This window comes from Chroicocephalus ridibundus, chromosome 3 (assembly GCF_963924245.1).
Source record: "Chroicocephalus ridibundus chromosome 3, bChrRid1.1, whole genome shotgun sequence".
Taxonomy (NCBI): Eukaryota; Metazoa; Chordata; class Aves; order Charadriiformes; family Laridae; genus Chroicocephalus; species Chroicocephalus ridibundus.
In genome coordinates, this window is record NC_086286.1 from 51,168,243 (window position 1) to 51,191,795 (window position 23,553).

A 23,553-nucleotide genomic window follows, 5' to 3' on the forward strand; every position below is an offset into this window, starting at 1 on the left:
TTCTCCAAATATACCTTTAATTCTGACACTGTGCTATCACTTTGTCAAATTAGTGGCTCATGAGCCATCTCTGGCACGTTAACATGAATGAAACTGCTTGCAAGTTTTTAAAGTGAAGTGCAGGTGTAAACTAAGGTTCTGTCTGTGTTAGCACAGCATTGCTGTTATGGCTAAATCAGCAGGCCTTTCCGTGTCTAGGAAAAAGCACTGGAATACAAAGCTTTTGTGTCTTGTAAATAAAACTACCAGTACTGAGGTATGCTGTAGCGGCTGCAACACCTCTGTATTTCATTCTGTGCTGGCAAAGCTTCCAAGAGCCACTGTTGGCTAAGCTCTTGCACTTATCTCTTACCCTTGTAGCAAACCAATTTGTGTGTTATGTGTTTCTGACCATGGCAGTGAAGATCTCAAACCATTCTTAGTTGTAGCTGTAACAATATCTTACATATGTGATTAACCCTTATATAATAAAGCTTTAATATATTCTTCAATATCTTGATTGGAAGATGACTTTTAGCTCCAGGAGGTCTCTGCTTTGCGTGTTCCACTGAAACATTAACTACATTTTGAAACATAGGAACTGGCCTAACAGCTTCTACAGAACCCTAGCCAAGCCCAGCCACATCTCCAGTACGCTACACAGTAAAGCTTGCCACTCACATGTAAGATACAGCCTGTGTTATTTACGCTTATTACAAATTTGGTAAGAATCCCACTTGAGAGGTATTGTTCAGATGTATAAGTACACCTAAAACAGTCAAAGTTGTTAATTTGCAATGATTTACTGAGTATTCAGTTGTAGCACTGAAATTTCCTGCTGTGAATTAGTACTTCAGATCCCCTAAAGACTTGTGGAGAACTTAGTTGTATTTTATAGTAATCCAAGACACTCCAGAACCAACGGCAGAACTCTTGAATAGCCCACAGAATTACAACAACAACGGAAAATACTGCAGAAGTTAGCCGAGTCAGGTGTATAAAAGTTAATGGGCTCCTGCACATCACCTTTTAGATCTTTTGTCTCTTGGATCCCGATAAACTTCATGGGCTCCAACAGCTGCTCCTCCAGATCCAGTGTACGAATTTATTCCTTATGCAAAAGAAGAAGTAAGTTGAAGGACAGCAGTTACAACACAAAAGTTTTCTATTGTATTTCTTCAAAAAGGTGCAGTGCTTCTTTCAAGAGGTAATGTCAAACTAGAATCAGAAATAAATTTAGAGGGTCATCTGACCTGTAGACTATTTAAAACCAGTACTACCAAATTCCACCTCCTGTCAAAACAGCTGTAATTTTTTTTTATTCCTAATTTTGAGTCAGAACACGTTTTGTTTAGATTACCCAGCACATATCAAATCATGGTCTTTATCTTATTATGGCTTACTGTAAGACAGACATTAGAAGTTGTTCAAGGAGACTGACAGAAAGAGCAACACACTCCATTATCCTGTAACGAGCTCCACAGGGAGTAAGTTAGCTGCAGCTGCTCTCTTTAGGAGGCTAAAAGTAAGCTAAGATTAGTATATACCATCTTTGCAATTCAGCAGAGTCAGAATTTTTGTCTGTTTAGTCTCATTAAGTAAACAGTATCACTCAGAAAATGCTCCCACCCTTAAAATTTCAAGCAAGTATCTTGCAGCACTGCACCTTTAGTTTAAGTTGATGTAACACACAGGTTTCATACATTATATTAATTCTTTCTAAAGGCCACAAGACAAAACCTTTTCTTTCCAATCAAAAAGTTCAATAATTTAATCTATATTTAAGACCATATTATCTTATTAACTGTCAGGAAAAGAGTAAAAGTAAGTGTCAGCACAATACTCAGATTTGTCTTCAGACAGTTCGGGTCTCGATATTGTACACGTTATGTCTTGTGAACCTTCTTTGCTATAGAAGGAAATGTTTGCTTCTTCCACTGGTATATGTAATTTCTCATAAATATTCAATAACAGCCACATGAGGCTGGAACACACAAGCAAATTTAGCTCACGTGTTGCAGGCTAAATTTTTTCCTCCAAAAATTTGCAGCAGACCAAATCATACTTGGTTTGCTAGGCACATGAAGATTTGTTTTTCCTTTCCGACACGCGTCTTACAGGCACATACAAGTACCACCTCCCCTGCTCTGGGAAGTCTGCGTCCACGTGCCGTGGTTCGCACTTCCACCTGCTTTAGGACAGCAGCTTTGATTTGGGTGTTGGGTTTTTTTCTTGGTTAGTTGACAGACCCAATGGTCTTAAGAGAACCCAGTGGAAGAAGGTAGGAGAGCAAAATTTGCAGAAGCGTGGTTTACTAGAGTTAACATTGAGAACAGAAGAGAGCTGTAAAGGACAGTAATGTAACAGAGTCAGCGAGATGGGAGATGGTAAACTGCACGGTGAATTCTGCATTTTGTGCAAACGGCTTTGTACGTTACGCAGGCAGTCTTCATAGAAGCTTGAGCAATCAGGTGAAGTTAACCTGTTCTCATGGCTATTTTGAAAATTATGAAATAAGAGTATTCAGAATTAGTTGTATGGTTTATGAATTAGGTTATTAAAGGCGAAGCATCATACTACAATATTCCTTAATTGTTACCAAAACCCTAACCAAATCTTTGTAGATTGTCCTTCTGATTGTTTTCCAGGAAAAACAAACGCGCATACGTGAAAAATATCACTGAACATTTCACTTTCCTGAGATTAATTTTCCATTAAAATTAACAGAAAGCAGGATTGGGAAATGCGATTACATATGAAATGGCATTCTGGGTTGTGGATGATGGGAGGCAGGAAGAGTGGTGGTGACAACCACTGAGAGATGGTTCTACAGTTACTTAATTCATTACATGTACAGCCTGCAAAGTGCCAAATAACGAAGGGAAGCAGGGGCCTTTGGAAGCCTACGTGTTGTGATGAAAGGCACATTTTACACTGTTGTAGTCAGTTTCAAATAAGAATTTCTAGAAAAAGAAAGTCCTTTGAAAGAAGAAAAAAATCAACAGAGATATACACTACAAAAGTTTCATGTCAGAAGCCTGACGTTTCAGAATATTCCTAAAAGCAAGCTGACAACATAGACAGTCACAGTGTTTAAAGAGAATCTTTTCCATACATTTCCTGTCTGTCTTTAATCTTATTTTAACTCATTTAACTATGTGATACAAGGTGCTCAAAAGCTCGAGTCAAAACTGTGATTTGGGTTCACTGGTTGCAGGTTTATCAGTGGGCTCACATCATGGTACACAGGCATAATGGAATTATTTGCATTGTAATGGTAGCACATAGGAGGTAGTGTACAGTGTGTCTACTTACACTCCAGTCTAACGACGACACACTGAAAAGCTAAAGCCTTCCCTCACCTTCCTTTAAGATTTAGAACCTGTAACAGAGCCAGACAGGAGTGACAGATGGGCTTGCAGGATCCATAGGGACTACTACATCATGAGATCTCGCAGGCAACAACAGGATAAACAAACAGTTTTGGGTTTTTTTCCTTTAAACAAGTATCAGTGTGGATACTTTTTATGCGACTTGGGTGCTGTACTGACCCCAAACAGTGAAACTGCTAAGCACCAACTGTATCAGTTGGACAGTAATTATAACTGAGCTAAACTACTGTCCCTTCAGCAACACTAGAACTACGCAATGCTGTGCAGAGCTTCTCTTCGGCCCTGGAAGCCGTCCAACTGTAGCAGAAGCTGAGTCGCCCTGCAAAGGAAAGGATGCCTTGTGGAAAATGATGACTTGAGCCTGAATTGAAAAGGACGCAGACAGGAAGCTCAAAGTATCGTGTACCTGTATGGCCTTAAACATATCCTAAATCAGATTCATACACTACTGCAGCTGGATTAGAAGTGCTTCTGATAGGTGGAACCTACTCTGAGCCTCATAGGCCCCCTATGAACAGAGCACACCACACCTCTGATTCAAGAAAGTAAGTGATTTTCATAATTCATTAGGTGGACAAAAGGGTGATACGGGATAGACCATATTGTAGGCATCCAGATTTGTCACCGAGACTTGAATCCAGTAAACAAGTTAGCCATTTGGCTAGAAGCCAGCATAAACACAGTCCCTTGCTATCTCAGGTGACTTGCTACCCTTTGCATTTTAGAAGGATGATCTGATCAGCTGGAGTTGCTTGTCAGATATTTGTTGACTTCAAGCACAAGTGAAAAGAACAAACTAGGAGAATGTCCTGGCCACCACTGCCTTCAGAAAAATACAGGAGAAGAAAACAAACGTAGGAGAAGCACTGGCAGATGCTGCTATTCAAAGAAAAAAAATCTTATATTAATGGACCACAAATTTATTAGAGTGAGATTTACACAGACACATACTTAAAGAGTAAACTACGTAAGACTCCTCCTATACAGCAGCAGTTTTAAAAGAATTTAGCATGGAACTTTGGACTGAATTAGCTTTGAATTCATGAGTGTAGCTAAACTAGTACTCTGCAGATAAAATATGGTACTGAAGTTACTAGCAGCTAGAGCTCTACTTGAAATTAAACTCCATTATGGCTGCCCACTTGGAGTTATAAGAAACAAGATGAGGAGGAGACAAAGAAATACAAGGGTGTAGAAGGGAAGGGAAGGAGGAAGGCAAAAAGCACTAAGATGAAATTTAGACTTTTGTCTCTCTTTGCAAGAAAACTGCACCGTACAAACCAGAAGTAAAAGAATGGTGCCTAATACATGAAACTAACTGCATGTCCTGTATGTCTCTTGCTGCTTGTATATTTAAGAACTATGTCTACAAAGGTAATTTTTAAAGCCATTTGCACACACTATTAAAAGAGAGAACCCTGGTACCAATAATGAAAGCAGAAGATAAGCTCTGTCCATGAACCCATTAGCAAAGGTGTCCTATGCTCAAGAAAGGTGCATTTCCAGATGCCCTGAGTAACCAGTGGTCAGTCATACAAAACAAATCACTGAAAGATACAGAGTGAAAGCCAAAACCAACAGTACTTCGAATTGGCTGTGTAACAGTTAAAATCATTTCTGATTCAGTGTGTGAAAGACGGAATTTTTGCTTTTGAAGAGTTTGGGTAAGGAACAAGGAAATTTGAGAAATCAAAACAATTAAAAATTGGAGGATTCATATTAATATCAGAATTTGAGTTAGATCACCATAGTGAAAAATAGCGATTAAGTGGGGAAAAAAGTAAATCACAAAGTAAGTGATTCAATCTACAGCACCAGAGTTGAGAACAGGAGGAGAGTTCTGTAGAGATGACTGATTTCATGGTGTCTACCTTTAGAGCTGCTGGCATGGATGGAACCCGGTTTGTTTGGAGGGGGTGGGGGCTGGCTTTTTTTGGCAGCAGTACTGTTGGCATTGACTGGAGATGACTGGAATGAGTTGGAAAGAAAGAGGCCATCTGAAACTGGGCGAGGCTGGCGGGAGGGCTGCTGTGGCTTAGGGGTGGCAGGAGGAAAGTCACCATAAGATTTTCTTGTGCTGGAGTACTTATCCTGACCTGCTAGATTGGAATCCTCCTCCTCATCATCATCATCATTGTATGCAACAAACTTGGCAGTATAAATCGTGTCAGGGGAGAGGACCTGTGTTTTGAGGTAAGAGGTGTTTCGCTGAGGTGGGGGAGGAGGAGCGTTAGATGAAGGGGTTGGGGATGGGAGTTCATATTCCCGTGGAAGCGGAGGTCTGTACAGACCAGGCTCGTCAGGTTCCAGTAATCTTCGTTCTGCTTCATCGTGCTGCCTGCGCCTTTCGGCCTCTAATCGACTGTAATACTCCTCTTCCTGACGCCTCTGCAAGGCCAGAGGAAACAGAAACACAGTGGTCAGAAAGACAGACGTTTAAATCTAAGACAGACTTAAGTTTTCCAGCACCAAGCTACAAACATCCTTTTTTGTCTCCTTTTGTGGCAATGAGCAGGGCATCTATATGGACTCATACAAAGAATATTTACTACTAAGAAAAAAAATGGCCGTCGTCCTGTAACACAGCGTTGCTCTTATTTCCAGATTTACCACTGGCTCTGGTAACTAAGGCAGCTGCCTGTGCGAACTAAGGGCGATTCCAGCATTTATTACTCAAAATGTAACCACAGTTAGTAAGGGGTAGATTTACTAAAGCTGTAAAGAATCTGTGGGAGAAGGAAATAACTAAAATAACTACCATCTTAAAAAAAGGCACTTTGTAATTTTGCTGCATGCTTATACAATGTAAATTAATCAACAGAACCTTAGAATAAATGACTCCTAACAAAGCTTCTAGTATAAATACCAGGAAAACTACCTTCACATAGAAATCAAATTAAAAAGAACTTTTCTAAAACAGACATCAAATAACTGTTTTTAAAAAACTTTTCTAAAAAACAAATTAAAAAAAGATATGCTAATGATATTTATATGAGGCTACTGACCATTTAAAAGGTCATGAAATATCTTCTGTGTATTTTTCCAGTTTAAAAGATTTTTACTGTTTTTAAACTAAATAGCATTTAATCTGTTCAGCTCTTGTCTAAGCCACATTGTAAATTAATACAAGGGTCTATTCAATAGTTTGTTTGATAATGAATGAAAACGTGTATTTGGAAACTCTATGTTACATAAACCCCTTTTGTCTAAGTACGGTATAACTTCTGTTGGGAATATATGACATTTTGAACAACTATCCTTTCTGTTTTTAATCCATATCTTTAACAAAATCCATCTTATCTGCTCAACACCATGAGTCAGTTATCCTAAAAAAAAATTAAATAAATAAATCTGATCTTGTTCATCTAGAGCAAAGACATGAAACTCATCACCTTGTACCACTCTCTAAAACCACTGTAGTGGTGAGATGGCACTGAGTTCTGGTCGGCAGATGCACGACTGTCTCAGTCAAGATCTGTCAGTGAAAACCCTTTCAAGTGCGTGATCCAAATGTTGTTTGTCTGCATCATTGTGAGAAGTTCAGAAAGCCTTGACTGATTTTTTTGGTTGCTTTTTGTTTGTTTTTAAACTTCCTACAGTATATTTTTAAATACTTCCCTCAGTCCAGATACACCTTCCTCACTTCTCACCTATCACCACCCCCAGCTTAGCTGTCTTCTGCTCATCGACCCATACTGCTTACGGAAAACAGTCTAACAAAGCTTGAAAACAATTTAACAAAACAAATGAACAAAGTGAATATATCTAAAGGGTTTTTTTAAAATATATATTTGCTCAATCTTCTGAGATGAAATTTCTCTCAACATTGAAAGCTAGCCCTCTTTCTTCATTCTGAAGTCAGTGTTAATAACAGGCAATTCTTCAAAATCTGGACAGAAGTAACTGTTCTTTCCCTAGGAAGAAGAGGGTCTTAAACATGGCAAGAGTCAAATGACGTGCTCTGTCCTCCAGTTTGGAACAACAAAGCTTCTCAAATTCACCTATAATGTTCTGAAGGAACATAGGAGCCTGAATTTTTAGAATCTGTTTGATTGCATTTACTTCCTTTCTAGAAGACAATTCCTTTCCTCCCAAAGTCCAAACATAAAAGACAACATGAAGTACTCATCTCTACTCCACCCTATTTCGTATTTTTCTCTCTCTCTCTGTATTGGCATAAAACAATTACTGCAAAAATACTTAAGTGCCGTCTCTGAGATACAGCAAAAGCCAACGCCAGTAACTCAGCCACTCTAATAAAGAAAGTAGGCAAGTCATGTTGGGGGCTGAAGGAAACCAGGAGGCAACTAATTTCTGCCATAACTTTCAGAAAAGGCTCTGAACGCAAGCGCTTGCCACTGCTAAGGTTCACCTTTAGCAGTTAAACCTACAATACTATTTCTGCAATACCAGTCAACTCCAGCCACCACAAATGGACTATTTGTTTAATTACTTTTTGTTTTATATTGGATAAACTGAAGCCTTGGGCCATGACCCTTATCGGTAGGGCTAGCGTGTTGAACCCCTGCTGACCCAACACCGAGCTGTCACTGGCCAGGCTAAAGCGGGGAGGTCTGCAAGAACCCCTGCAGCACTCAGAAGACCACAACCTTTTCTTCAGCCTCTCTTCTGGTCCGCTCCTCCTCTTGCTGTCGGCGCTCTTCTTCCTGCCTGGCCCTGTCTTCTGCTTCTCGTTTGCGCATTTCTTCCAACTGTTGCTGCCGTCTGCGTTCTTCATCCTGTAACTAACAGAGACGCATCTTTAATTTTTTCGTCACTCATATGGGTAAGATGGATCAGAAAAAAGATATATAACCTGAGTATTTGCATCTAAAAATAACTCATTCAATAGAAAATGCTATACTACAGATAAATCAATATAATTTCTAGCTGCCAAGAGTACGCTTTGTTACATTGTTTTCCCTAAAATCCCTTTAGGAAAAAAAAAGAGGGGGAAAAAAAAAAAAAAAAGATGCACAGAACCACATACATAAAAGCACAAAACACACAGGGAGACATTTTTAGCAGCCATATATGAATGCCTAGCAGAAGACTGAGGTGACTCACATTCCAGACAGCTTCAGCAACCATAGTCTCATAGGTACAGTAAAGTGAAATTAAATGCTTGGAACCAACAGTTCACAGCTCCAGCAGCCAATTGGTTTTTCATTTTGGATTAGTATTTAAGCACCGGAAAAATCACGACTCATTAGTCAAAGGGTCAATCCATTTAAAGTAACAGGCTCATTGAGCAAGTCTGCAAAGAGTCTCGGGAGATAAATAAAATCTCCCACTGTATCTGCAACAGATGTGTTTTGGAAAAAACAGAGTGAGGCAAAGAAATCTTTGATTACTGAGATTAAACAACTCACATGAACAACTGATGTCCAACAGACAATACTGTTTTATATATGCTTATGGTAAACACTGCACAGATAAGAAAACTGAGCAACAATCCACAGTTTGCACAATTCTCTGAAGCTAACAGTATGTAAGCCCTTGATGGACAGGAATATTCACTGGCACAATAATATTCACAAGTAGAAATTAACTGGACTACATGCTGTGTTATTTCTTACTGCAGCATGTGTTTTAAAGTGTTTCCCCTCCCCCCGCCTGCCCCCCAAATCTTTACACTGATTGGTAAAAATCAGTAAGTCACTGGATCTTGCTGCATGTAACACGGAAACTTCTCTGCCCCTAGATTTGTTTTTACAATCCAGTTTCACTTGCAGAGAAAGGCCCTTAACACACAAAGCAATAACGATCTAGTAAGAGAAATTTAGTTTTAATAGACCTTGTGAGGACAACCTTCATGTAGGTCTCTCTCCCCCCAAGTTAATTAACAGAAAACACGCTTTAAAGCGGATTAGGTTTTTTAATCAATTTTCTAGTCAATTCTAAAACCAAACTTTTTTTGGGGGGGCTAATTTTCTGGTAATTATTTCCCCCCACTGTTCATGTACTATTTGTGTTATGGGTATCTTATGATCTTGTACAACAGGCAGTTTTGAAAAGATTTGCCTTCTACATCTTCAAGCAGCTATAGAGACTACCTGCAGTGAAAACACCTCTCATTTGAAGTGTTAAAAACCACTATTTTTGAGCATGAAAGGTAAAGAACAAAAATTAATTAATTTAATTTAGGCAGTAATTTTGCAAATGTATACTACAGGATGCTACCTCCAAGTAAATTCCCCTTATTTAGGGCTAAAACTTTTGTAATTCCTAACTGAAGACGACATAAAGGTAGGGATGAAACTCAGTATATACGGTAGAGCACGGAATAAAGTACTTAACCAGCTCCCTGCCTGGATGAAGACCTTTTCTTGTCTTAGTTCTTATAAAGATATTATTTTAGCAAAGGAGATAATATTGCTGTCAAAAGGAAAGACAGCTAGTTATTCAAAAGAGTTGTAGAAGAGAAGTAATTTCCTTCCAAGAAAAAAAACAGGGGGGGAAGGACAAAAACTGCACAGTGAAAAAAATACAGGAAAACTCCTTGACTGTGTCCCAACTGCATTTAGAGAAAAACTCTGCACGTGGCAGTTACTGATCCCAGGTTACGGTATGGATGCCTTTCTCCTTAGTAGCAAATATTCCTATTCAAATGCACTTAAACAAGAAAATATTTTCAAATAAATTAAAGGGAATGATTTGTTTGATTAGGATGATTTGTTAATGATTAGGACTGATTTGTTTTATTTTCTTGTGAGCTTAACTAAAGCAAGGAGGGAAAACTGGGCAGGGTGCCCACCTGGGAACTGTTGTCAGCATCTGAACCATAATAATTGCGAAGACAACAAGTATCCAGGTCAGAGACTATTCTAAACATAAATACCTAGTAAAAATTATATGTAAAGCACAAGCAGAAACAGAGCAACTATCGAGAGAGTGACATTTCATTTCTTTATGATTAGTAACTAGTTTCTCCTTTGGAGCATTCCCAGACCAGGGCAGGGCGCAGTGGGATAGCGAGGCGAGGCATGCCAGAACGCTTGCAGGCATTTGTGCAGAGAACACTACCCAATTCAAACTTCATCCCACATTTTCAAGACGCTAAGGAAGATTAGCTTCACATCCCATTTCTAGTAAGAGGGCTGTCAGATTCCCAGCTTGACTATTTAGATTCAATACCTCTCTATCCCAATTAGTTTTTCTCTAATTTAAAAGTCGTGTTGCGACATGATCTACTGTACTTCCAGGGTTTCTCCAAAGCAGCACGTGTTTATATTGTAACAGGTAGAAACACCTGATCTGTACAGCCAGAGTGACGGAGGAGAGCATTCTCCCAGCAGTAACCATGGGAAGCAGCTAAGCACAAAGCACCAGTTCTTTCCCCCTGCTTTGTCCCAGCTCTAGACAGTTCGCTTAGGGGGACAGAGATGTGCGGCTATCGCCAACATGCGCTTGCAGTGCTGTTCCTACCTAGGAGGGGGAAAAAGGCCACCTTTCTTCTGAGGCATTGCGCCTGGCAAAGGAGCCGATGGGCTGATCTGTATCAGAAATGTTAAGACATTCCTAGGACTGGCAGGCACCCAGAAAGTCTCAGATTCCAGGCAAAATTCATTTCCCCAAGCACTGCCTAGAACGCTTTAAAAGACGTTCCAGAAGAACTTTAAATTTATACCTATTTATTTATGACAGCTAAAGCTGGGTCAGATCAGTGGCCCGGGGAATTTAAAAAGACAAACACCAGCCAAGTTGACAATTCATGCACTAACTATTCATCACTTTTCAATTCCTTGTAATTAGCAGAACAGCTATCACCAATGTTCATGTTAGACATACATAAAAAGCACTGAGCATTTGAAAGTGTATTTTTTTTTTCTAGAAACAAAGAAGTAATTACTTGGGTACATGAAGTGGCATAGGATAAATGCAAATATGCCCAGAAAGTCACGTGAACAGTATGAAAATGATGAAATTAGGAAAAAGAAGTATTCGCTGGGTATAGTGTTCAGCATTATCTATTTCAGAATTAGCTTGCTTGCTTTACTGAAAGCCAAATTTATGAACATAATAAATCCCCAACTGATTCTGGCCATAGATCCATCTAGTAGTCTGTCTCTGACCACGGCAGGAAGAGTTGCACGTAAGCCTGGCCATTTCTTGTAGTATCTCCCCAGCATTCAGCACGGTACTAGAGATGTCAGCTGCTACAGCCTCCTGTAAGCCTTTGAGTGGCTGTTCACAGGCATGATGTCTATGAATTTGTCTAATCCATTTTCAAAGCTGATGATACAGTCTGCCTTCACAACCTCCTGTCGCAGAAAGATCCTGAAGTTTACAGCCTGCTTGGCAAAGTACTTTATCTATCCAGTCGCAGCTCTGGGGACCAAGTAATAAGAAAAAATATTGATAGATACTAAGTCTGAAAAAATCCATGACTCCTGGCCTGTCCATTAATTCAGAAAGCTGACACGCTTCACCTGTTTCGCTGCTGTCAACTGCTTAACACTCATGTACCACACAGATACAAAACACCCTCAACACCTTAGACAGACCTACTAACTTATCTGAAGTAGGCATTTTAAAAGATGGATTTTTTTTTTTTAAATAAAGCAGTGCTGAAGATCCAAATCCGTATTTTGAACATGCATGTTTACATTTTTTTCCAGCAGCACAAATTACTACACTAACAGAACTTGCAAGCATTACCTTTCTTTCAAATTGGTATATTAGTTACATAGAAATACACTTTGAAGGGGATATATTTTTTTCTCTGGGAGACTACAGAACTCTTTTTCCATTTACCCATTTCCAATGAGAGCAATAAAATACAGAATTAGCTGGAGTCATAGCAATTACTGCTCCAGTTTGAAAGCCTGTCATGTTTTAGATACAAGAGAATGGTATTAACCAATTGAAATTGAAATTATATAGTAACTTAATAATTGCATGTTTATGTGACCTACTTGGAAATATTAGTTCAGAAGTAATTTCCGAGTTTACCAGCCAGTTTTTCTTTAATGAGAAAGTTGTAACACCTGTAAACAACAGGGTTTCAGCATGTGCTTAAAACTGTATGCTGTATTATTAGGCTCTCAGGACAATTTCACTTCAAATTGGAAAGGAATGGTGTTACTAGAGCTCTTCTAAAACCTGTAGGAGTGGGGAAGGGAAGCGAGGAAATCTTACCTCACAGCCTGGTCATTCAAAGTTATTAGTAAGATTTTATAAACACGATTGCACAAAACATCAATACACAGTTTTACGTTAGACCACGGCTGCAACAAACAAACCAAGCCTGCAAGCAGAGCACAACATCTAAAAGAAAGGAAACACGAGGAAAGGAGTCACCACATCTGGAAACATTCAAATGCATGCTTACAGTTAACTTACTACTTATTATATCACAATGATTTTTTTAACACCCGAAGAGGCCAAATCATCATCATCCACAGCACAGAGGGTGGTTATTAACAATATCAGGAATTGAAACAGGAAAGAGAAAGAAACAAACATACCAAATCTAGAACAGAGATTGCTGGCACAGCAGTCTGCTGCAGGTAGTAAGAAAGGGGAAAAAAAGAAAGATGCACAGTGAAAATAAAGATAGGTTAGACTTGTGCTATTTCAAAAGCATTTTCTTTTATTTGTTAAGTGAGCTGTTTTAGAACGAGGAACTGAATTGACATAATCCTAAAATACAAAACCGAAAACAATCAAATAATCCAGAGTTTTTATCAGTATTGGTTTGACTCATTCAAAACGGCAGTATTTCTCCAGAGATGCTACTTAGGCCATCTCTAGCAGTATAGACAGTGAAACGTAACCAAAATGCAAACGTGAGTTCAGTTTAAGACAACTGCTGTTTTTTAGTTTCCAAGTGTTCCAAAATGCTGGATGTACTTTATGCGCAAGTAGTATTTCAAATCCAGCACTTACAGAGAAGACTGATACAATGTTATGCGATGCAACTGGCTTTCTGTTAATGACACATGGTGTTTTTAGCCTTGCTACAGTAAAATTTTAAAAACACTATTTGTTAAAACACTAGTTATACATGGATTTTTTTATACCCATAGGTAACTGCCTGCGTGCTACAAATTACATGTTAGAGATGCTGGGCTTTAAACGCAACCTGTTTGCCAAAGATATATTTAGCTTTTCCTTTCTTCAGTTTCCAAGTCTGAGGTATCTATTGTTTTACACAGTAATAAAGTTAGCCACAAGAAAAAAGGAAAGCAATGCAGACTGCAGCAAACACGAGAAGAGTAAGTTTAGGAAACCAAGCTGACAAAACAAGCCTGAGCTCAAATACTACTCAAGCTGATAGCTATTTCTGAACGTCAAGACAAGCATGTCCAAACACTTCTCAAGAATTAAAAATTGCTTACCACAGAATTAAGTCAAACTTTCAAGATAAACAGAATACACTCAGCATACTACAGAGCTAGTTTTTAAGCCTGTCAAAGCATAGCTGTTGGTATGTAACTTCAGTATTTGTGCTATTATTCAGAAAAGAAAAATAAATTTTCCTATAGAAATTGTGTCTCAGTAATGAGATATTTAACAGTTTGTGAGAGACAACAGCCACCAGCAGAGTGATAAAAACTTCATCATACTATTCAATTGTATTATCTTATTACATATATTACGAGCTTTCACAGTACCGAAGCTAAGGTTCACAAACCGTGTCAGATACTGATTAAACTGAACACCATGCAAAATCCAGGTACGTATGAGCTGGAGCCCTAGACCGGGTGTATCAGTTGTTACAACACCCAAACCCACATGGCTCAACCTAATTTTTCCCCCCAGCAATGCTGGGGTCACCACTGAGGTGGTGGTAAAGGCAGAGGTAGCAGCTGCCTTATACCCCGGCCATCACTTGGAGCAGACCGGCAAGGTGGAATCTCAGTTCAGGTCACTGTTCCCTGGAAACAGTATGCATTCAGTGTCTGTGTTCAGGTCTGAGACTACAAATAAGAACTCATAGAGGTAAATGTATTTGGGGGGGGGGGAGGGAAAGGGGGGAAAAAAAAATAAAAAATAAAATCACACTACTTTTGTTGCTGATTCTCCTAGAAACTTTCATAATTTCAAACTTTTTCGCTTACCTTCCTGTAAGCAAATTCCTGTTATATTTAACCTTCTAATCCTACTCCAGGTACACGGCAAAATCCCTTTATCCAAAGGAAATTTCTTTCCCCACAACCAGAAAAGTAAATTTGACTGCCACCTTAGATTCTATAGTAGGTAGCTGCGATACCTTCATAACACAACACTTCATGGGCGATGCCACTGTAAGTTAGCAATTTTAAAATTCAAGGTATTTAAGAAAGCTTCATCCTCGTTTACCCTATAAGAGTATCTAAATACTCAGACAAAGCCAGAGAACCCACCAAGATAGATATTTACAATACTTTTTGTCTAGAAAGGATTATCCCCTTTTACCCTCGCTCTTCTTTCTGCCTCCAGTCGCTGCATGATGAGCATAGTATCCACATCATCATCCTCCTCTTCATCATCATCTTCATCCTTTTGCTTTGATTCTTGAAGTCGCTTTTGGAACTGCCACTCAAGCATGAGTTTGCGGAGACGGTCATTTTCTTCCGCTGTACGATCAGGCTTGTTCTGAAGTTCCTGAATCTCTTTGCTCAGCATGTCCACAATGTGCATCTGTTGCTGCTTCTCCAGTTTCTCCTTTGCATCCCGTTTCCAGGGATCTGGAGAGAGGCTGTCACTAGAGGACAGTTCTTCCTTGCTGATAGTAATGTACTGCAGATCTCTCCGCTCAATAGTCCGAGGCTGCTGTTGGGGCTGCAACTCTCGAATAACTGTTTCTTGAGACCTCTGCAAAGTTGAAGGTTTTTCTGATTTCACTTGTTGAAGGGAAACAGGAGGAACCACGGGCTGAGCAGGAATTAGTGGCTGAGAACGCATTTGGCCCAGTTTTCTCTCCTGCTCGCGACGTTTCCTTTCTCGTTCTTCTTCCAAACGTGCCTTTTCCTTTTCATACCACCTCTGATGCTCTTCTCTTTTTTTACGCTCAGCAGCAGCTACCTGGGAGGATGCTTGGGCTCCTATCTGATTTGGAGGAGGAGGCGGAGGCAGAGGCAAATCCATTTGTAGTTCATCAAATTCGGCTGCATAATGCACTGGAGGAGGTGGCGGTGGAGGGGGAAGATCTGTTCTGATGGGCTGGGAAATGGCCACTGGAGTCGTCTGGCTAGTAGCTGGAGTTTTCCAACGGCCAGGTCCACTTTTAGTTAAACAAGAACCAGGCGAGACCGGTTTGGATGAATGGTTCAGGTGTTCTTGGCTAGATGTGCTAGAATCCACAGATGAATTCATCCACTGATCACTGTCTGACTTCCGATCAATGTACTCTACGTCCTTCCGTATAACAACTTCCAAACGATTCCTCTCTGGCTGGAAAACTTTATCTCGGAGTTCTTCCTGGGAACGAGCGACACGCTGGAAAAAATTAAACAAGGCATGTATTTCATAGTCCATCTATATTACAACACATTTGAAAAAGGCTCGCAAACGGCATTCTTATTACTGAAGGTAATTACTTTTAGTGAATTTCAGCATTTCCATGCCCAGTAAGTTTCCCAAAACTAACAATAAGATATTCTTCTCTGTCTTTTTCACTCATTCTAGCAATGGAAGACTTTGCAACCTCTGAAGTGCCTGGAAAGCTGGACTGGGAGGAAGGATGAACACAAAATGGAGTTTCAGCTGAAAAACCTCCCCCATCTCATGCGATTTCTCAGGACTATCCCTGACACCCGCCCTCCCCCACATGTGAGCACGAGAGTCCTGGCAGCTCAGAACAGCAGCTCGGGCATACCAGCTCTGCCATTCAGGCTTCAGCTGGCTCAATTGAATATTTTTCCTATTGGGAAGGCAAACAGAAAAGCTGCTGAGGGAGAGAGGAAGCAGCCTCTGCCCACCCTCCTCCATTAACAGGCGAGATGACCCGCGGGAAGCTCCCATTACTACAGCACCATTCACGGGTATGGAATGTGGGCAGAGAGGTCTCATTCTACCTGCTTTTGGGGCAGGGGTGTATTGGTCTGCGCTTTTGCCACTTTTTTAGCACATCGAAAACCAAGTCTGTTTTTTTTTTTTTTTATACAAGCTCGGGGTCTTATTGCACTATACAACCTCCTGAAAAGGAATCCTGGACCATAAGTTAGGCTTATCAAATCTATTAACGATTTTCTTGAAGCAAATATTCATACTCTGAATGTTAGGAACTACTAAGCCCTGAACACATAACGTACCAATTATCAACAACTGAGAGAAGACTAACAAAGCAAACTCCTTTTCTTTTTCCTCCATCAGTGACCTTATCCATGACCTCCAAAGAATGCCTTCTTTGAGATGAACAAGTGTATTTTTTCTGCTCTATTAGTCCAGCAGAGCTGAACACACAGCTATTTGTGTTAGATTTGCTGTAAAGATGCACCTAGCCAAACACTTTGCTAATGCCTTCATAACAGAAAACAGGCATTTCATGTCAGTCAGTAGCTTATGACAGCTTTTTTTTTTTTTTTTTTTTTACAAGCCCAGTTCTCGTTGTAAGGATTAAAAGGATATATTTATTATTTTATTTTAAAAGTCTATTTTCCCGTAATTTTCAACATAAAAGAACTATTGTATGGTGGGGAAAAATTGTGTACACTTTCAACGCTTGTAAGGAGCTAAAGTTTCTAGCCCTTTGCTTTATGAAAATGCTTTCCTGCACTGCATTCAGCCGTAAGACGACAGCTCAGATTCAGTATCTGTCAACAACTTCAACAGATGGGGTTCATCTCACCAGTTTTAACCACCTCATCTAAGCTACTCACTTAAGCTTGTCTTAAGCAGGGAGAGATGCAAGTCCAGGCAGCAATTCATCCCATTAAGACAAATGGATAGGAACCATTCTCCGGAGGTACCAGCCTCCCCCTGTCCCACCACTGACAGAGAGAGCCTAGACGTAAACTATGCAGTTAAGATTAGGCGAGATGAAATCACGAAACGTGAAGGGGTTAAGCACGGAAATTCAGCGAAGTATTTCCATAACTTTGCCAGAGTCATTTAATTTGCAGCATTCCCCTTCAAAATTACCATCCTACTTTGGGAATAACATCTGTTTTCTTAACAGCTGAAATAATTAGGATTTAATATCTATAATAATGAAAAAAAAGCACTAAGCTTTTATCCAATTGACTTTTTACAGAACTCACTTGCCAATACATGTGTGACTAATCAATCCTTACTTTGCTTCTGTGACATGATTTCAAGATAATTTACATGACACTGCATTTCCAAAAGTAAAACATACTGAGGCTGGTGTAACTCTCCGCTTTTATCACAAATCAATAAATATAAAAAAAAAGTTTTCTCTCTATATTTTTAAGTCTCTGGTGGATTAGAGAAAAAGATGATCCAATGACTGGATTTGGTAGATCTAGGTTTAATTTCCTGTATGGATTTGAGTGAAGTCCTCATTTACAAAGAGCAGAACAACATTATTTTCTAATTTATAATGGTACAGTAGATGTAAATTCATTTCAGGACAAGAAATATCTGCACTTTGGTAACAGATTCAACTTGAATTTATTATTATTTTTTTTAACCGAGAGCAGGGAATGTGTTTCAGTGAAGACCTTGGATAGGCCTCAAAGTACTGTTTTATTTCATTTTTAATACTTCACTTTGTCACTTGAACAGTGCAACCCACAGGCAGAGACTTTTCCATGTAAACCTTCTTGGAAGGGTGAAAGATTTAGTTTGCTTTTCAGAAAAATCACAAAATCTTTTTTAAGACAAACCCTACTACCATCTACACCCCATTACCTCTAATGGGGGATTAAAACATCCCAGACAAGAGATCTGCAGAACACGATAACATAAATTCTATGAGGTAGGCAGGAACGAGAGAAAAAAAAAGAAGAGTAGTGTTTCTGAACCCAAGCCAATCTTGGCAAAAGTACAGTTGTTCCCTCTCCCCATGGTATAGTTTGTCGTCAACAGCTCAGAGATTATAGAGTTGACTGTTTTGCAAAAATGTCTCCCACAGTCTGGGAGTGGAAAGCAAGCAGTTTCTTTCTGGTTGTTTGGGGTTTTTGTTTTGGGTTTTTTTTTTTTTTCCTTCTATTGAAAGAAATTACTTATCACCTGCATTGTTGAATTGATCGAATGATTGCTTTCTGCCTGGACCTGTGGTTTTTCTTCATAATTTGGCCACTGACTCTGAGGTGGACCCATTCGATCCTGGGACTTTGAAGCTGGGAATGTGAAATATTCTCTAGTATAGGTCTGTGTTGGGATGGGATAAGCTTCAGGTCGTGGGGGAGGAGTCTGTTCCTGAAAAATGTAGAAAGAACATAAGGTAGAATTTTTTAGTCACACAGATCTGTACGGAGTATCACTCTAAACGTGCATTTTCCAAATTTTTTCTTTTGGCTCATAAGAGCATGGAACAAGAGATAAAGGGGCTGCCTAGTATCAAATATAACTGTGGTTATGACTCATGTTTTTATGGTCTGAAAACAAGTATGCAATATTATACAAACCTAAGAAATCACAAGGACAACTTCATGAACAAGATTTAATAAAATCACTCAAAGCTGTCTCAATCTTTCATGAGCTTTAATAAGCAAAAACCCCCACCCAAGTCACTCGCACCAGCGTTACATTCAAATAGTTAAGTCAGACACTGGTTTGACTCAAGCACACTGACGCTATTGACAGCTAAGGAAAGTTTAATAGCCAGCATTTTGCTTGCCACTTCTGACCTCTGTACAAAGATTTCCAGTAGAGACTGAGGTTATTTTGGTGGTAGTTCCAGATGCATAAGCATTCTTTCCCCCGGGGCTTGGAGGCTGATCTGTTGGAAAGTTAAAGGAAGCATTTACATGACTGTTAATAATAATTTACATAACTTAATAAAATAAAAACATTCATAAAATAACTATGATTTTTCCTTCAAATAGTTCTAACAAGAGGCTTGCTCCAAACATAACTACTACGTTGGCATTCTAAACTTAAACCATTTTTAAAAACAATCATTCCCTTTTGAATTCAAACAGCCTCTAAAACTAGTGGAGGAGGCATCTACCCTTAAAAGAAGGATAATCTTACTTACTTGCTACATTGGGGCTGGAGCGATGATCGGCTCTGTTCTTCATTAATCTGTCATCCCCTGGCAGCTTCTTTGGTTCACTGTACTCGGTCCACGGCAGCTGAGGGCTCTCAGGTGATCCATTTTGAGTGGAGTTGTTATACAGCTCAAATCCTTCACTCTTTGGTCGGGGTTTACCTGAGCCACGGCGGTCAAAAACTGTAACAGTTGGATATGTATTTTCCCCGTTTCACTTATATTAACTACTGTCTCGCAGGTTCTTTTTCAAACCAGAGCTACCTTGCAGTTTCCCAGTAAAGCAAGTGCTAGATTTTAAAATCTTTGCTTCTTCAGATACACAATCCCACTCTTCTATCTACTATACAGGATTCCTTTGATTTGTATGATTCAAAAGAGCTTTTGAAAAAGTACCACAATATTTGGAAAAGCCAAATGTGCTTTACTGAAGTCTCTTGCTGACTCTCAGAGGCATATGGCATCTGGGATGGTGGTGTAAACTGTGATAATAAGGATTTATTCTTTTAACCCATTCTTTTCTATACTGTAGTACTACCCTATGTGTAGAAAAGGTCTTCCTTTACAAAATTATTTCCTTTACGATGTTATTTTACATAAGATTTAAGTATGTCTTTTGTTAGTTCACTGAAGTAGGATGATAAAACGTAACATTGGAGAAACATCAAAGAACAACTTATGATCAGACACAGAAACTTAAGAAGATACATTTAGTTTTAAAATAATAATAATAAAAAATTAAAATCGATGGCAAAACATGTTCCAGAGACTTCTGTTTCTATTTATTTCTCTCTCAGTAATTACACTACACTCTCTGGTTACAAGGAAGTCATATTCCAAGAGGAGGAGAGAAGCTTTTATGAAAGGGATAAAAAGCCATTGAAGTTTAATGCCCTTTGTATTCACTATACTCCATCTGTTAAAATAAAAATTACTTCATACCAGAACTGTGTCTAAATGCATCATTTAATTTTTTTAAAAGGTACATATGTGAAGTATTTATGAATGATTAGACTAGCGTAATTTCAAACACTATTTAAAAGCAGATTAACTTCTGATAAGGAAAGAAATGCTTCTTTTCTGTGTGATTATGTTTCTTCCCTGATTTAGTATTTTGATAATATTTGGAAAGCTACTGTGCATTATAATGTTTTCTGCATTCTAACACTTATAAAGCTGCTATCGACATAAATAATATTAGCATTTTTACCTCTTTGCATCATTGGGGATGGCTGATTAAGCAGGGTTGCCAGGCCATGGTAAATTGCTCCTTGTTTTGCTACTTCTAGCGTTACTACAGAACCTGTCCTAGTCATAAGTTCTGCTGCCCTGCAATAAAAGCCAAAGCAAATAAAACAAAATAAAATTAGGCACTGTAGTACTTAGTTGTTCTTATTATCAGGTCGTATGTCATAATTTTTCACATTTGTTTTAGTAATCTTTTGCTTGACAAAACACTCTTCTTCTGATTAATACTTAAAGTCACTTTGAAAAAAAATTAGAAGATGACTAGGAAATATGCTTGTTAAACAGACAATTTAAACATTAAACCTACAAGCAAGTACTGCTTCCAGTTCCTGCACTTAAAGGCAAGAAGCCAAAATATTTCAAATCAGAGCTAAATAAAGTTTGCTCAAAACTAAAGCCCAAACGTGTAATACAATCTCGTCTATATGGATAATCCGTATCATATACGGAAAGTACTACACGAACAGTTGAACGTGTTACTAAGGTTATTCATAGGCCGTTATAAAAAGCCAAGTCAAAGCCTAACACGTAAAAGAAGAAGGTTCAGCCCTTTTCAGTAAATTATTACTCTAGCATTTTCTTCATGTAAAGACCCTCAAGGAAAGCATTCCGTACCTTTCCTGGGACAAGCCCACCAAACTTCGACCATCCACACTGAGCAACTGATCCCCTGCAGCCAGACGACCATCCTAATTGCACATTCAAGAGAGAAGAAAATTCATACACCAATGCTAAGATGATCTAAATTAAAACAATTACTCACACATACTAGTAAACAAAGGATTTAAAAACATTTCCGAAGCATCTTTCTACCTTTGAACTTCTGATGTTTAAGAATATTACTAACCACATCTGCAGCACCTCCTTTCACAACAGACTTGACGTATATTCCAAGTTTGTCTTGACCAGCACCCTACAGAGAAAGAGGCATTAATTTATTACATTTATATTTGATCTCTTAAGCATTCCACAAGCGTTAATCAGAATTTTACATGGCTAGGTAAACCTGTAAGTTCTGATTACTTTTACACATTCACAAACTGGAAAAAAATTATTATACAGAAAAGCGTTACATTCATTTGAAGTCAAAAGAAAATTTTAATATTAGGCTTATTGAACCTGCAAGCAACATTAGAAGCAAAAAATATTTGGTCTTAATGCAAGCTTGAGTAAGAAAGAAAATACATCAACTAAAACTTATACTTTAGAAGTTTGTTCTAATCCCCTTCTAATACAAAATACTTATTTGCACTTTTACATGCACGTTATTATTTTTTTTATACCTCTATGTATTATGTTGCAAAAGACTGCACTATTTCCCTTGCTAATACCCAAATGAAACAAGGTAAATTGCGGATTATAAGAAAATAAAATAGAAATGCTTTTTACATTCATTAGGACTGTAAAGGAGCTAGCATAAAGCAAAAAACGGTGCCTCTAGTTTGACAATAAACAAGTAGACATTATAATTAATAAGTATTTAGAGTTGACAGAGCCAGTATTTAAGTCTACTGTAAACTCATGCAATTCTGTTCGTAAAACATCTGCCTCAAAGTATTCAGCTAAGTTTTAAGAGGACTGTTAACAGTGAACTTATTGCGAGACAACCGACAGATTCAAGACCAGAGAACATAAGCATCTATTCAAGCCATGCTGTTGCATCATCCACATGCTCCAGTTTACAAGACACCACACAGATCAGTCAAAATATTAGTATCACAAACCTTTAAATTGGCACTTATAAGGTAAAACAATCACTTGTGACTTCATTGTCTACTCTAGCCATTTTACTCTACAAGTCACTTTGAAGAAGAATGCTAAGTTTTCAACAGAGCAGTTTTTAAATGGAACATCGTTTTCTAAAATACTCCCCAAGTTGCTTTTGATATTTGAATATGCAACTTCCTCCTCCTTTTTCCCACCCCACCTTTTCCAACTCCTTTTGGCAGCAGAAGGATTCATTGCTCCCCCCGTTCTAATAAAATAAAATAAAAATCAAGGTGAAGATTATACAAAAGCTAGTGTTACAGATGGTTTTCTAAGCAGGTGAAGGACCTAATTTTTATTCCTTAAATCTTGAGCTAATCCCAAATGTTTACTCAAAAGCCACAGAAAAGGAATTACTTTGAGTCCTGCGACTCCAGATTAACATTCTACATGTCCAAATTTTTCATAATAATTGCTTAGGCTGTACTTAAAGAAAAAAAGGAAAAACTATACAATAAATAAATGAAGTAAGGACACTTTCTTTTTCTGGAAAGAATATAAGGGGCAAAATCAGTTACTTTTTGTTTGTTTTGTAAAAGGGATCTAAAGAAACATCAAGGTAACTGCAGAATATTTTTAACTTTATATCAGAAAAATTGGTTAAAGATATGAAAAATACAAGTCAGAAGACAGCTAGATAAATATAATGAAATATAACGCTTCACAAATTTCTTCCCCCCCTTCCCTAGCAACCAAGTAGCACCTGGGGAAGGATGATGTGGTTGACAGAATATCTAGACTTCCAGAACACACATGGCAAGATCTCTTACCAGGCGCTTTTCAAGATTTCAAGGTGACATGGCGTAAGAAGGAACTTGTCCTTGTATATTAATAGCTACTTCAAAAATGGATAGGAAGTTATTTGTTTTCACAAGGAAAGAAGTTATCATAGAAGCCCTAAATGAATATGCTGTTCAGCATGCACATAAGTGTTCCAGAAGAAGGGCAAACAATAATGTAACTATCCAAATGTGAAGTAGTGCTCCAACCTTCTAAGGGACCAGTGCCCATCAGGGCACTGTTGGCAGAACCAGTTATGACCTCCCCTTGTTGGGAACGGAA

The 23,553-nt window shown here is 38.6% G+C and overlaps 1 protein-coding gene across 23 annotated transcripts in view; it reads right to left on the minus strand.

Moving 5' to 3' along the window:
- Positions 1 to 23,553, minus strand: part of AFDN (afadin, adherens junction formation factor) — a 129,542-nt gene that overhangs the window by 2,316 nt on the left and 103,673 nt on the right. For 6 of the 23 annotated variants that reach the window (XM_063329143.1, XM_063329149.1, XM_063329144.1 and 3 more), the window contains 10 exons: positions 21,572 to 21,637; positions 21,340 to 21,413; positions 20,687 to 20,805; positions 19,465 to 19,659; positions 19,115 to 19,206; positions 18,495 to 18,683; positions 14,775 to 15,797; positions 7,982 to 8,116; positions 5,468 to 5,759; positions 1,006 to 1,090 (listed from right to left, as the gene is read on the minus strand). In XM_063329143.1, the coding sequence (XP_063185213.1) occupies positions 1,006 to 1,090; positions 5,468 to 5,759; positions 7,982 to 8,116; positions 14,775 to 15,797; positions 18,495 to 18,683; positions 19,115 to 19,206; positions 19,465 to 19,659; positions 20,687 to 20,805; positions 21,340 to 21,413; positions 21,572 to 21,637 (2,270 nt within the window). Of the gene's footprint in view, positions 1 to 1,005; positions 1,091 to 5,242; positions 5,760 to 7,981; positions 8,117 to 12,841; positions 12,878 to 14,774; positions 15,798 to 18,494; positions 18,684 to 19,114; positions 19,207 to 19,464; positions 19,660 to 20,686; positions 20,806 to 21,339; positions 21,414 to 21,571; positions 21,638 to 23,553 lie in introns of all 23 variants that reach the window. The other 17 variants (XM_063329130.1, XM_063329139.1, XM_063329137.1 and 14 more) reach the window with 9 other exon arrangements.